This window comes from Thermobia domestica, chromosome 11 (genome assembly GCF_964235325.1).
Source record: "Thermobia domestica chromosome 11, izTheDome1.hap1.1, whole genome shotgun sequence".
Classification (NCBI taxonomy): Eukaryota; Metazoa; Arthropoda; class Insecta; order Zygentoma; family Lepismatidae; genus Thermobia; species Thermobia domestica.
In genome coordinates this window covers 81,688,005-81,704,017 of record NC_137464.1, presented here as the reverse complement: position 1 = coordinate 81,704,017, position 16,013 = coordinate 81,688,005, and the positions used below count along the sequence as shown (strand labels likewise).

General features: G+C 33.2%; 1 protein-coding gene across 2 annotated transcripts in view; it reads right to left on the bottom strand.

Moving 5' to 3' along the window:
- Syt14 (Synaptotagmin 14) overlaps positions 1 to 16,013 on the bottom strand; it is a 474,462-nt gene that overhangs the window by 85,919 nt on the left and 372,530 nt on the right. For both annotated transcript variants that reach the window (XM_081730700.1, XM_081730699.1), the window contains exon 4: positions 12,038 to 12,309. In XM_081730700.1, coding sequence (XP_081586826.1) covers positions 12,038 to 12,309 — 272 coding nt within the window. The remainder of the gene's footprint in view (positions 1 to 12,037; positions 12,310 to 16,013) is intronic.

Here is a 16,013-nt window from a genome sequence, read left to right as displayed (position 1 = left end):
AATATTTGGACTTTGTAAGCTATGTATGGAAGGAGAAACTATTGATAATTGCACACATAGTGATACTGAACGCGCATTAACTGGAACTTTTTGTACACCAGAGCTTCACCGTGCTCTTGAAAACGGATATAAAATCGTCAAAATTTATGAAATATGGGAATTTGAACTCATGGGTTCTGAAGATCGGAATTCACCTAGTTTATTCCGGAACTATGTGAATACGTTTCTTCAGATGAAGCAGGAAGCTTCAGGCTATCCTGCTTGGTGTAAAACTGAAGAAGACAAAGATAAGTATATTGACGATTACTATGCTCACGAAGGCATAAAATTAAATAAAGATAATATTAGGACGAACCCTGGACTTAGACAATGCGCGAAGTTGTACCTCAATTCCTTATACGGAAAATGGGGACAGCGCACAGATATGACACAGTGTGTAATTATTGATAGTGGGGCAGAGTTCCATAGGTACCTTGCTACACCGAGATATGAGGTTCATAGTGTTATTCCAGTTGGTGATGAACATCTTATTCTAACATATAAAGACTTGGAAACCGAAAATGTACCTCTGGAATTTTCCAATGTTGTCCTTGCCGGTTTTATTACTTCATGGGCCAGGCTACAATTATATGATTTACTTGTGACTGTAGGACCTGAAGACGTAATTTATTGTGACACAGACAGTATTATGTTTACGTGTAAAAAAGATAGGGAACCTCCGTTGAAGCTTGGAAGCTATTTGGGTGATCTTACTGATGAAATTGAAGAAGGGTGGGAGTTTGTAACGTTTATAGGATTAGGGCCAAAAAATTATAGTATGCGGCTTAAAAATGCCGCAGGGGAATTTCGGAATATTTTCAAAATTCGGGGAATTACACTAAATGATAGGACCTCTCAAAGAATAAACTTTGAGAGTTTCTATGGATTAGTGACAGGAAATATTAATTGTACAATTATAGAAAATCCAAATAGCATTGTGCGAAAACAGGGCTTCGCTATCTTTTCACGAAAAGAGACAAAAACACACCAAGAGGTAAACAAAAAACGTAAACGTATTAACGATACACAAAGTGACGAACCAATACCAAAGACAAAAAGTTTACCTCATGGATATGTATCATAATAATTTTAGCTTGGCTTATAAGTGATTGTTTTTATTTATTTATTTATTTTTTAACAAATCATTAGTAGAGTATGACTAATTATTTATTTATTTATTCCATCGTTTGCTGTGCAAACTTATAAATTGTAAACCAAAGTATACATTTCATTCTAGTAATTCATTTATTCTAGTCATTCATTCATATTTTAGTCATTTCAAGCTTTAATATTTATTGTTTAACTTATTCTTAATTTATTTTTAATTTATGTTGTTAATTGTGTGAGTGAGTGTGTGAATGAGTGTATATAAAGTAAAGTATCTATTGTATGCATTCAGTTTAATACAAGATGTTAAAGTTTCAACATCCATCAACCATTTTAATTGCTGGTCCTTCACGTGCAGGTAAAACATGTTTTGTAAATCGATTATTAAATGAACGTGATCAAATGTTTACTATGAAATTTAATGAAATTGTTTGGTGTTATGGTGCAGTCATACCAAATTTAGATGCAAGTTCAGAAATTCGATTTATAGAAGGAATTCCAGATATGAATAATTTTGAAATACAAGAAAATTCATTATTAATATTAGATGACTTAATGTCTGAAACCAATGGTGATGTTGCAAACTTATTTACAAAATATGCACATCATAAAAAATTAACAGTAATATTTATTGTTCAAAATTTATTTCCAAAAGGAAAACATGCTCGTGATATAAGTTTAAATGCACATTATATTATAGTATTTAAAAATCCTCGTGATAAATTACAAATACAATATTTAGCAAGACAAATTATGCCACGATATAGTAAACAAGTTGTGAATGTGTTTGAAGATGTAACACGTGAACCTCACACTTATTTGTTATTTGACTTAACTCAAAAAACAAATGATGCATTACGATTACGTACAAATATTTTTCCTAATGAAACACTGCATGTATATGCAAATGTAAAAGACAGTAATTCAATCGTTTACGTTTAGTTTAGTTCAAGATGTTGAAGGTGAAACAACACTTTGATACTCTCCGTGCTTTGTGCAAATGCAAAAGCGCAAAGCGAAAACAAATTATACGACATGCATCTGGTGATTTAATACGTACTATTTCACAAGTTGCTAAAAACACAATAAAAGGAAACATTCCGTTGAATTCGCGTCAGAAGCGACGTTTACGTAGACATAAAAAGATCTTGCGTGCTTTATCTGCACAACGTACAGCACTTAATAAGAAAAAGAAAATTTTATTGCAGAAAGGTGGGGCATTTTTACCATTAATTTTAGGACCATTACTTGGTGCAGTAGCAAGTAGTTTGTTTGGAAGATAAGTATGTCGGAATTTCGTAAAATGATATTAGTGCCTGAAAATGCAATGCAACAAATGCATGCGAATATAAAATCAATAGATTCACATCAATCGCGTTTAGATGAAGAAATGAATAGTATTTTACAACGTCGTAATCTTAGTATTGAAGAAAAATGGAAATTGTATCAGCAAGCATTACAACAATATTTAAATTATACTTCATCAGTTTCACAAAATCCAATTACATTACCTATTATTGAAAAAGATGTTCCTCAAACATCATCATCATCATTATCTCAAGAAGAAGAAAAAAATAATTCTATTTTACCCTTTGTATCAGACATTTTACAATCAGTACCAAAAACACAACGAAGGAAAACAGATCTATTATTAAAACAGTTAACAAGTTCTGATAAAATTCATTGGGATCAATCAGGAACAGTACGTATTCAGGGAAAAATAATACCAGGGTCTAATATTATTGATTTAATAAATGATGTTGTTCGTACACGAAAATATTCAAGAAATCCTATAGGCATTCACGAGTTTAAAAATTTATTGGATGATCTTAATGTACCACGTGAATTTATTTCTACTCCTATAGTGAAATCACATAGCAAAGTTAAAAAATCACAAAGTCCAACACTAGTAACAAATATTTTTAAAAATTGGAAAGAATATAAAATGTAAATAAAAAAATGGGAAAATTGTCAAAATTATATTATGATTATACGAATCCTGCTTCTTTATCAAGTATTAAAACATTACAAACAAAAACAAAATTATCAAAAAAGAAAATTAAAAATTGGTTAGCATCTCAAGATGCATATACATTACATGCACCAGCACGTAAAGTATTTGAACGTAAACAATATTATGTTAGTGCACCAAATGAAACATTACAAATGGATTTAGCAGATATGAAAAAAAAGCAAAGTATAACAAAAATTATAAGTATATATTATGTTGTATCGATATTTTTTCACGGTATGCGTATTGTGTTCCCTTAAAAACAAAAACAGGTCCTGAAATGGCAAAAGCAATCAAAAAAATTTTAAAAAATTTTAAACTACCCGTGTTTAATGTACAAACGGATTTAGGTACAGAATTTTATAATCAACATGTAAAACGTTTATTTAAAGAATACGAAATTAATCATTATAGTGTACATTCAGAAATTAAATGTGCATTAGCTGAACGGTTTATAAGAACATTAAAAGAAAAATTGTATCGTTATTTTACGGCTAAAAATACATACCGTTATATAGATGTCTTAGATCAATTTGTAAAAAATTATAATCATTCGTATCATAGTAGTATTAAAATGGCACCAGCCAATGTAAATTACTCTAATGTTGATCAAGTTTTAAATACGTTGTACGGTGATAAAACGAATAAAAAGAAATTAACATGTAAATTTCACCCTGGTGATTATGTGCGTGTTAGTAAATATAAACATAAATTAGAAAAGGGATATTTACCAAAATGGTCACAAGAAATTTTTATTGTTAATAAATGTATTCCGACAAATCCTATTACATATAAATTAAAAGATTGGAATGATGAGGAAATTAGAGGAATATTTTACACAGAAGAATTACAAAAAGTAAATGTAAATTCAAACAAAACATTTTTAATTGAAAAAGTACTAAAACGAAAAAAAGATATGATGTATGTAAAGTGGTTGGGATATCCATCAAGTATGAATTCATGGATTAAAAGAAATTCTGTTCAGTCTTCAAAATGAGTTCAATGATAGAACATGATTTCTATGTTACTCTTCCTTCAAATGCTAGTAGTGAAATTTTTACTAATAATACAACTTCTTCATTTATAGTAAAGTTAGCACAACCTATTCACTTAAGTGAAGGAGAATGGTATGTTGCCTTAACGCAACTTAATGTTCCTTTTAGTTTTTATAATGTAGGTAAAAATGAAAAAATTGTAATTGAAACCATCGTTAATGATGAACTTGAAATTGTAGATGTTGATATTACACCAGGATACTATACTTCTATTTCATCCATTTTAGAAATGATTCCTGAAGAATTACGAATGTTAAAATATTATAAAAATAAAAATCAAGTTGGAATTAGACATTCTTTAAAATTGAAAGATTTTTGTGTTATTGGAATGACACGCGGATTGCAACATTTACTGGGATTTATAAATGAAAATACAACAGAGTTTACAGATGCTGTTTTTGTAAAACCAGTTAATGAAGATGTTCCAAGCGTAACACGTGCAAAATTTCCATGCAATTTAGAATATAATATACCAAACGTTTTTAATGTATGTGTTGATATTGTAAAACAACAAGAAAATATTGGACCAGTACTTCGTAAAGTTAGTGCTTATAATATTGAGCACGGAGATGTAAAATGTTTTCAGTTATTAACTGGAAGTGGTAAGAGACGGCCACGCAAGCGTAAAGCTCCGGCAATTGTTCGTTTTGGACCTCCAACTAAACGTAAGCGTACAAACAAAAGCAAAAGAAAAAGAAAAGTAAAAAGAAAAATAAGTCGTGTTACAGATATATTTTCATAATGGCACTACTTAATTCAAACAGTGTTGAATGTTGTACCAATGATTTCGATTTGTTTAGTACTCCAATGACACAAACTGCAATTGAATCTTGCTTTAATGCTGAATACCGTCCAATTTCAACATTAAGTTCTGATGGACCTATTGAATTTTTTATTCCCGGTGAAACAGGAGAATTTATTCATACTGCATATCTTTATCTTTACGTACGTTGTAAAATTACAAAACCTGATGATACACCATTAGCTGACACTGATGTTGTAGCACCAACAAATAATTTCCTACATTCATTATTTAGTCAAATTGACATTTCATTAAATGATAAATTAATTACTTCTTCATCAGGATTTTATCCTTATCGTGCGTACCTTGAAACATTATTAAATTATTCCCGTGATGCTTCTGATACACATTTGAAATTAGGTATGTGGTATAAAGATACTGCTAAACAATTTGATAGCATTGGTAATGCTAATGTAGGTTTTCAACAACGTGCTAATTATATTAAAAATAGTAAATCGTTTGAAATGTATGGTCGTCTGTATACAGATATTGCTGGATTACCAAGAGCACTTGTAAATAAAGTAGGTCTTCGTATAAAATTACATCGTAGTAAAGATGCTTTTTGTTTATTATCTCCTGCAAATACTTCTTATAAAGTAAAACTTGAAGATGTTACTCTACATATACGTCGCATTGATGTTGCACCTCATTTAGCAATGGAAATCAATACTAATATGAATCATGAAACAGCAAAATATCCCCTTACAAGAGTACAAACAAGATCGTATACTATTCCTGCAAACGTTAATTCATACAATCTTGATAATATTTTTCTGGGTAACGTACCTAAAGGTGTTGTTATCGGGTTTGTTTCCAATTCGGCATTTAATGGAAAATCTGAACTAAATCCATTTCATTTTCAACACTTTAACGTTAACAAACTGCAGCTACAAGTTGGATCAAAATCTTTTCCTCCCAGTCCCCTCACCCCCGATTTTCAAAACAATTTGTACCTTCTAAGTTACCATTCTCTGTTTTCCGGTACTGGTTTATATTATAAAGATGATGCACATACTATTACTCCTGAAGAATATCCACACGGCTATACTCTTTATGCATTTATTCTATCACCTACAGCAACATTAGATGATTGTACGTGGGACCTTGTGCGTGATGCGCCTGTAAATGTTAAAGTTTCCTTTTCTGAAAATTTAACTGAGCCTATAACATGTATTGTTTACGCTCAGTTTGATTCTTTAATTCAAATTGATAAAGATAGAAATATATATACTGATAATACTTTTTAAAAGTATCATTTTAATAAAAGAAGTATAACTGTTCACTTCTAAGCATATGAATTATATGTGTCCTACTGGTACAAAGTGTGTTAAACATTGTATATTGTAATATTTTTGCTTGATTATTCAAAGAGTTACAAGGTATCATACTATGAAGTTTGTCAAAAGTATTTTTTATGCGTTAGCACCATTCATCGTTATTGGAAAACTTATAAAAAAATCTGTCATAAATATTTTAAACATGTTATTTCGTTTTATGAAAATATTCCATATACTCCACTAGGTCTTCCAACATATACGCGTATAAAGTGATGTAAAGTGAAGTGAAGTGATGTGAATTTAAAAACAAAAGTTATGTACACGGATGATTTAATAAAAGTGTTACTTCGTGATAAAGTTACTGGTGCAAATGTACATGGCATTTATCCTATTGATAGAATACCAAAAACTGTGCAACCACCGGCTGGACTTATTATAAATTTAAGCAATTCATCTTCAAGTGGTACACATTGGGTGTGTGTATTCATTGATGAAAATCAAAGAGGATACTATTTCGATAGCCTAGCATTACCATTTCCAAAAGAAATAAAAACTTTTTTAAATAAAAATTGTAAAATATATTTTACAAATAGTTCCGCATATCAAGATGATAATTCAATCTTGTGTGGACAATTTGTGTTGTACTTTCTGCATCATATTGTACGAAAGAAAAGCTTTAACGAATGTTTAAATTTGTTCAAAAAAAATAATCTTAAACAAAATGATAAAATTGTATTCAATCATGTATCCAATATAATGAAAAAGAAAAACAAGTAGATTAGTTTAATAAATTTTTTTTATTTACAATTTAAAATCTTGTATTTTTATTTACAAGAACATATCATATCCTTTTTACAACTTTGCAAATGCATTAGTTAATGTTATAGTACGTTGAAACTTCCACCAATAACATAATTGTTGTGCATTACGAAATGCACATCCTGATTTTTTCTCAAGTTTAATATTTTGTTCATGAAAAGCACAATAATCATTACACACGTTTGCTTGCATTGTGTTTAATGGTGGACACTGTTTACTTTCCAAATCAATAACATTAGCTAGTGCAAAAATATTTTTAATCCAAAGTGTTTTTTCTGCACCTTTACAATAAAAGGTTGCATCTTGTTTACAAAGTTGATATATAAGGTTACGTATGTGTGATACAGTATAACCGCATTTATCATTCCAAGTTAATCCATGTAGGTTTAATGTTAACCATTCAATTTGTTTTTGACAACCTAATGGAAGTATATTGTATTCTACTGGTGATTTTATTAAACAATGCAAATTTACTGTATCATCACACGCAGTTAAACAAAATTCACGTATAATAAATTCATTATTTGAAATCTTAAAACCTTGTATGTCAATAATGTATTCATTAACACATGGTGAAATTTTATGTTTACGATCTAAGAAAAATGGTATAATTTGTCCAACAAATTCCGTGTTCTTTAAACAATCACGCACTTTGCGTATAAAGTTTATACTTGAAATTTCACTATGGTGTTCTTCAAACACTTCAAATAAATCAATAAGAGTTATGTCGTTGGATAAATAGCCTACAGCAAAAGTTCCAATATCATGATGAAATAAACATTGATGTTCAAGATGCAGCAAGCATTGTTCACAAGAAATATTATTATTAAAACGTAAGTATGCACTTATAGTTTTTAAAACACAAACTTCACTAATATGTTCTTCACTACATGATACACAAAAATTATTTTCAAAATACATTATGTACAGTACGTTTTCTTAACACACCTCACTATAGTCGTTCGATCTGTCTTTTTCAAGAAAAATACTTAAAAGTTCTTTTCGTACATTCACATCCACTGATAGTTCACCAAATGTAATATTAAAATAATCTCTTGTTAATGGTGTAATAACTGTATGTGTTTCTGCATAAATATCAAATAATTCCTCCTGTACACGAGGATTCACTAACAGAGACCAAACACGAATGTCTAAAACGTCGTCATTACAATAAAAACATTCATGAGACCATTCACATGTATCATGCCAATAACATGCATAGCATATTAAATAGTCATTTGGTTTCCATTTCAGTATACAATCTCTTACACAGTTCACATCCACATAGTTAACACCACATTCACAGTTCCAACTTAATTCTGATAAATCAGGTGAACATGGCGGCGTATCCACATTTGATACCACTTCGTCATTTGATTCCACCTCACTATCATTTGCATAAACTTTTATATTGTCGTTTTCATATCTTTCTAATTCATTTTCATCAAATGTACAATCTGGAGAATCTGGATATTCATTCTCACCGTCTAACTTATGCTTCACATCAACGTCTTCTACAAACTGACGGTTCTCCATCGCTAACAAAACTATACATGCCTATTTTTTAAAACCAATATTTAAATAAAAATTTCAAATGACGTCACGCGCTCGCGCCCGCGCACGCGGATATTTTCCGTTCGCGCCTTCCCGCGCCGCGTCCGCGTTTCCGCCGCCGCCGGGTTAAAAAACTCTTTTTATAACAATCCACTATTGTTCACCACATAAATTATTATTCTTTAACGCATACAGCTGCAAGGTTTCTCTTTTATTATTTTTTACATACACCTGCAAAGTATTCTCTTTACATACAGCTGCAAGGTTTCTCTTTTATTATTCTTTATAACAAGCTAGCATTGTTCAACAAGTTTCCAAGGTTTTTTTTAAAATCATTTATCTTTTCAACTTTGACATCTTTTATTATTCTCTTTTATGTCACTATTATACATACAATAGTACAACAACCATTATCTGTCATCATATGTCATTTAAACAATAGTGTATTTCTATAGCACTATACTCTCTACCTATTGTCTCCGGGCACCCCGCTGGTGCTTCACTGTTATGAATACAAAAGGATTCTATTGTGTTTACCACCCCCAGTTTTGATCTGAAACTTCGCCAACAACTACTGAACACCGTTCCTGATGGGCACGAGTTGTCATTCCATACGGGTTTGCCTCACATCACAAATGTTGAGTGTCAGTGTTCATCACTCCATCATGGGAAAACATAGCTTTATCTTTGAATAGCATACGAGACATGAAGCGGGATATATTAACATGGTTCGCGTAGCCACTGGACAAACTCCCGCTTACGTGCTTGGCGTGTAATGCATGCACCCTTTGGACATGTAAAGAGTACATCTGATTTTCGTGAAGCGTGTTCCAAACCAGCCGATGATGGGTGTTAATTTCAGCAGCTACTACCCGTGTGCTGGTGGACGGTTTTCTCTTATCACAAGCAAAAATTTCCTCCTCAAAAGCCACAGTCCATACGGTTCTGTTTCGTCCAGCCTTGGGCCTGTGTGTTTCCAGCAATCCTGTTACTTGTAATCTTCGATTTACACCGGAAAATGTTGCGTGATGTAGAATTCTAAGATTAGGAAACTGTTGTCTGTAAAGCCGTTGTGCCACACGGCCATTACCGTCCGCTTTCCCGTATGTCAGATCAATGTTTGCCAATTTCTCACGTATGTACTCCTCCGTTACCTCTGTAATCACACTCGTTGGACGTATGGTGATGAAATAAAGCGAAATTAAAGTGGGAAATGGTAGATGTTTTCTCGCCATTGTGTTCACTGTCCAGAATCGAAGATAGCGAGATTGCAACTTAGTGTAACTCTTCTGTCAGAGAATGATATTTATGCGTACGATTAGCAAATGTACAAAACCTACATCGTAATGGAGAAGATACGACACCCAGAACCGTAGCTACGAGGGGAGGTGCTCCTAGCAAGAGGACGCCGAACAAACAATAAGAAAAAAGAAGTGTTGAAAATGAGTAAACGATGTGGTGCCCCGCAAAAGTATTGAAATGAAATGAAATCTTTAGTTTTACGTTCCACGATTATGCCGGTTAGGCTAAAGGAGTCGGTGATGATGAGAAACGAAAGAAATGGTGGAATAAAGAAAGTGGGAGGAAAGGGAAAACCCCTAGAAAATCCACGAGCACGGTGTTTGCCCACCACAAACAAAAGTATTGGCGGCTTATTAAATCAATATTGTTGTCGGGTTGCAAAGAAATAGAATTGTTAAAAATTTTCTTGCTCGCTACGCTCGCAATCCAAACGTTTTAGTAAAACTCACAAGAAGTTTTTACTTATTACTTACAAAAAGTTATTATATAATGATTTGTTAATGATGTGATATACAAGGTGCCGAGTATTGACTTACATTACGTAGGAGCGTTTTCAAAATCAGAAACGGTCAAAGTCTGAAATATGTGTTCGGCGTTTTGATGATGATGAGTCTGGTTAGTTAATCACGCTTATCTTATAATATTAATCACGACGGCGAGAATTAAAGTATGAAAAACGAGAGAAATGAAAACACACATGCAAGCTGCTATTTGAGCGGGAATATTAAAAGTGAAGGTAAACAAAGGGAATAATAACATTTTCGAATTTGAAGCAGTTGTAGAATAGGCGCTTAACAGGTCAGAACTTAACCCAACGAATTTCATTTTTTTCAAAGACTGATCACTTTTTTATTCCATTGACATATGAAATACTTCTAATTTGAAGGAATTTATTGGGATCATTTCTCCATTAAATACTTGTATTGCCAGGATTTTTTTTTGTGCATACGTGGTATCTAGTTGTGTGATATTTTATCTATCTACATACATATAAAAGATATACAAACATTATATATATATATATATATATATATATATATATATATATATATATATATATATATATATATATATATATATATATATATATATATATATACTGCAATTAGTACTTTCAGGCTCATTGCTATTTTATTCTTTTATTTATATACAAATCTCCTAACTGGTCTTATGTTACGAGTGAGTTAAAGGTTAAATTCAGCTCCATTTGGACACAGCTGAATTCGCTTTGACGGAGTTCGCTTAAGTTTTGGTTAGCCAATAGTAAACGAAACCACGTTTCAAACCCTTTGGACAGTTTAGTTTGTCAAAGTTCTACCGACAGTTCTGAACAGTACGATTCGATTCGGTTCGGGATCGGTTCGGTTTGGAAACGGTTCGGTTCGGATTCGGTTAACGGTTCCAAACCGGTTTAAGTGGCAAACCTAAACCGCGGTTTACGTTTTCAGGAACCGTCCACCCCTAGACCAAAGTAAATCTCGTTTGTAAGAACAAATCGGTGAAGTTGATAATGGTTGTCATTGTGACATCATCATATCCAGGGATGTAATGGAGCGTATACGGGAGTATACGGCGTATACCCACCTCAAATTGTTATAGTCCAGCGTATACTCACCTTAAATTTACGAATGAGCGTATATTGGGGTGCGTATACGCCAAGTAGTCTTGCGTATACGCTATACTTTTGGAGACAATCGAGCGTATACTTACCAAAGATTCTAGCATTACACTACTGATCATATCTAACATTTGTTTGTTTATTTGTTTTAGTAATTCGTAAGGGTCCAGTTTAAGAAATATTCAAACGAAAGGAGTACTTTACGATTTTTAACAAAAAATCTTAGGCTGAGATGGCTATTCGGAAATCAGTGCCACAGGAAAACATGCGAAAGTACGGGAAATTCTTGTAGCCTTCTCTTTATAAATCGATCCCTGATTGTTACTACTCTCAGCTGTATGAAAATGATAATCAGATAAGTATACATCAAAATGATAATTACATGAAGCAAAATCTTTATCCAACTTGTACTGAATATTGATGAGCTTACGAGAACCAATAAAGTATACTTACGTCATTGTCGTTGGTGGTAGGCTCCGTGTAGCCAGCATTTTCCGATACTGGCGTTGGCGATTCCTCGTTCATAGTCTTGACACTGCATGGCAACTTCCTGTAGCCTCGATTGTCACGATGTCGCAAGGCCTTCTGGGAAATAAGTTCATCATCGCCGCTAGTTGTGGAGGAGCTGGAAGAGGCGCTGCTGCTACCACCTACTTTCCCTTTCTCTGCCAGAGAGATTAGGTCGCTGTTCGTATCTGGTTGAGATTTGTGTGTCGGCGGTGACTCTGCAAAGAGAAATACGTATGCTTGATTCCTTTGACAAACACTCAAAGTCTGCAATGAAAGCTACCAGTGGAAAATTCTAAGCACGGTCTCCTAGTGAACTTTACAAAGTTTTGCTTTAATTTTTCAGATAACCTGTGATTAGCAAATTGCAGGTGGATGACAATTTACGACAGGTATATGGCCATGAGGATATAATTCCACTGTCATGATTTGAGGCTTTCCTCACCCAAGTCGGAAGACAGGTCCGGCCGTTTGGAGAACCAGAAGAATTGGAAGATGGCGACGCGAACGCGGAACGCTGGGACATGGAATTAGAAGATGACTAATAAGTAGTATTGGCGACGAGGATCTTCAGTTGGCTATTTGGCGGACAAGGAGTTACTAGTACACGGCTCCAAATTTCAGAACCAGTCTCAATTTGTCCTGTAGTGCACTTATATCCGACCCTGTGTATATTACCAGCAATAGGACAATTGGGTTTCTGCCTTCATTGTTCTGCCTTCAGTTTTACCAATTGCTGGAATCTGGAAGTGGAATGGTTTTCCAAGTTTCATCAGAGGAAGATATACAAATGCACGTATTTAAAAAAAAAATGAGAAAAATATGTTTGCGTGAAGTCATTTAAGTATTACAGTTTAAAAATAAATGTGATACACATTACTTAAAAGAACATTACTGATTTGCAAATAGCAAATTCAAAATAGTTTTATTCTTGCAATACATCACAAGAATTCAGGCATTAAACTCAATAACAACTCTCACTTCCACAATAATGTTTCATATAAAAGAGGTGTTCTTCCTATGTGATTTCAGATTATGAAATTAAGGAAAGAATTAGAACAATGTGCACAAAAATTAATGAATAAAATAGAGGATGTCGAAGCATTCCAATTCATCACTCCATATGTTCTTGATTTTGTAATATCTTTATATATAAACGAAGTCTTGAGTGAGTAAGTAACTAACTGACTGATCAATGCTCAGCGGTAACGGCTTAAGCTAGAAACTTGAAAGTTTGACAGTGCATAGAATTTGTGACGAAGGTATCACTAAGGGAAAGTTTTTAAAAATTCCACGAGGAACGGGAAAATAGTGGGAATTATTTGTAAACTGTCTATCTCCGAAACTCTTAAGAGCAAAGACATGAAATTTAGTATATAGACTTCCTATTTAAAATAATGTTCCACTGTTTTATTTTTGTTTTCTTTTTTCTTTTTTTTTTCATTTTCCATGGAAGAGAAGAAAAAAGGTAGGGTTAGAATTGTTATAACTGGATGAACATATCTCGAAATCCTTAAGGTTAGACACATGTAATTTGGTATTTATACTTAGAGTATATATATATATATATATATATATATATATATATATATATATATATATATATATTATATCTCCTTGAAGGGACAAAGAAAGGTGGAAATCAAAAATGATGGGAGTTACAATTGTGGTAATAAGATGGCCGTACCTCAAAATCCCTTGATGTTAGGGACATGAAAATTGGTATTTAGGCTTTTAATTTAAAATAATTTAAGACGTGTTTAAGCGTATTTTTGTTTCCATTAGAAGAGAAGACAAAAGACGGGAAGAAATAACGGGTGGTGGCTGCGATTGTTATAATAAAATTGCCATAATTCGATATCTCTTAAGATTATAGAAATGTTACAGATATAAAACTAGGTACCGGTATAAAATTTCTTATTCAAAACAAGTGGACAAGTGACACAGTGTTTCTGGAGATTCTGCTTTTGACGAATTTGTTCTAAACATATAAAAAATGACTACAACGTTGTCAGTCACATCATCAGAGGAAATTAAGTGAACCATTTGAAATGAATTTGAACACAGCATTTGGGCCGACATAGGATGCTATCATCTCACTTTGATTGAAATACGTATTCTATGGGAAAAAGGGTTTAATTTTTTCGCGAAGAATAAAGCCATAAACTTATTTTTGCCTGCGAAGAATGGAAGCAAACGCTGAAATATGTGGTACGAGGTTGTAGGGCGAGCAAGTGCGGGGGCCTGTTAGCTGAAAGGTAAAGCTATAAACGCGAGGGGTACAGAATTTTCAAAAAAAAAAAAAAAAAAATCTTCGTAAATGTATGTAGTAAATAAAAGTCACGTTTTCACTTGTAACCTTTCTGGATGTGTGAAAAACATATGAATAATAATAGAAGCTGAAATGAGGAGGAAACAAAGCGGTCCAACAACGGAAACATGAATTATACAAAGGGCCTTTAGTCACAATTGACATCATAGCAGTAGTTCCATTTCCGCCAGAAAAATGTATACACTCTTTGTTATCCTGTATCAGGATGCATTGACAATTGTTCTGAAATTTAACTATGTTGTAGTATGGTTTCTCGCCTGACAGATGTCAGCATTTTCAATTGTTTTCAGTCAAAATGATGTTGTAGTACGTTTTCTCGCTCAACAGATGTCGGTACAGTCAGTATGGTTAGTGGGATAAGAAAATGGCAGGAGCACACTTGACGTTCGAGCAGCATAAGTACGTTTTGAAGTGTTTTATCAGGTTTGGGAATTCCATCGAAGTGCAGCATCAGTGGAGAGGGGAGTTTAGTACTGAACCACCAATCCACCTAACAATCAAACGCATTGTTGACAAGTCGAACGTCAAGCACGCTCCTGTCATTTTCTTATCTCACTAATCGTGCTGACAGTACTGCCATCTGTTGAACGAAAGAAAGTACTACAACATAATTGAAACTGAAAACAATTGACAATGCCGACATCTGTTGGGAGAAAAACCATACTACAACATACCTAAATTTCAGAACAATTGTCAATACCAGTATCCTGATACAGGATGACAAAGACTATACATTTTTTTCTGGCGGACTCTGTATAAACACAGTATATAGCTCCCGAAGATAAAAGGAGAATACAGTTCTGCCTTGGAGATTATAACCAGCGCCTAAGATGATGTATGTTTTGTACCGCCTGGCAATAGTTAGAACGAGTTTGTTAAGTCGTTGTTGTAGTAGCATTGGCATTTCCTTTGATAGGGTTATTTGCAGCTAATGAACATTATTTTTCGTTTTCCATTTATTATTCCTTCAAAAATCAAGGATATCTATCTATATATATAAAAGAGAACGTACAAAATCCTTTGTCCGCTCATCACGCTAATACGGCTGAACCAATTTCTTTCATTTTTGGGGGGTTATTAGGATTTGGACCCTAGATGGTTTTTATCATATCACTTTAATTTTTAATTACCAGTGTCTTGAGATAATTGACCATTCAAGTGTCCATAACGTACAAATCCTTTGTTATTAGTTCATCATAGGTAAAAATAAACGTATTTATATGCAACCCGCATGGCCGTGTCACTCGGCGGGTTAACATAAATGACAGGCGATATACAGCGGAAAATAGCTTGAATCTTCTGTTTAAAATTTTTTAATTGATTTGCTTATTTTTACAGACACTTTTACAATATGCCAGCACCGGGATGACCGCAGCGAAGCGGGGCGGGTTAACATAAATGACAGGCGATATAATGTTAAGATTTACTGCAATCTTCTATGGTTTTTATCATATCACTTGAAAGCGAAAAAGTAAAAATTATCTAAGTAACAAAGTTTATTGCGTTCCGGGGTGACCGCAGCGAAGCGGGGTGAACGCTGCTAGTTATATATATATCAAACAAGTTCAACTGAATTCATCTGATCTGGAT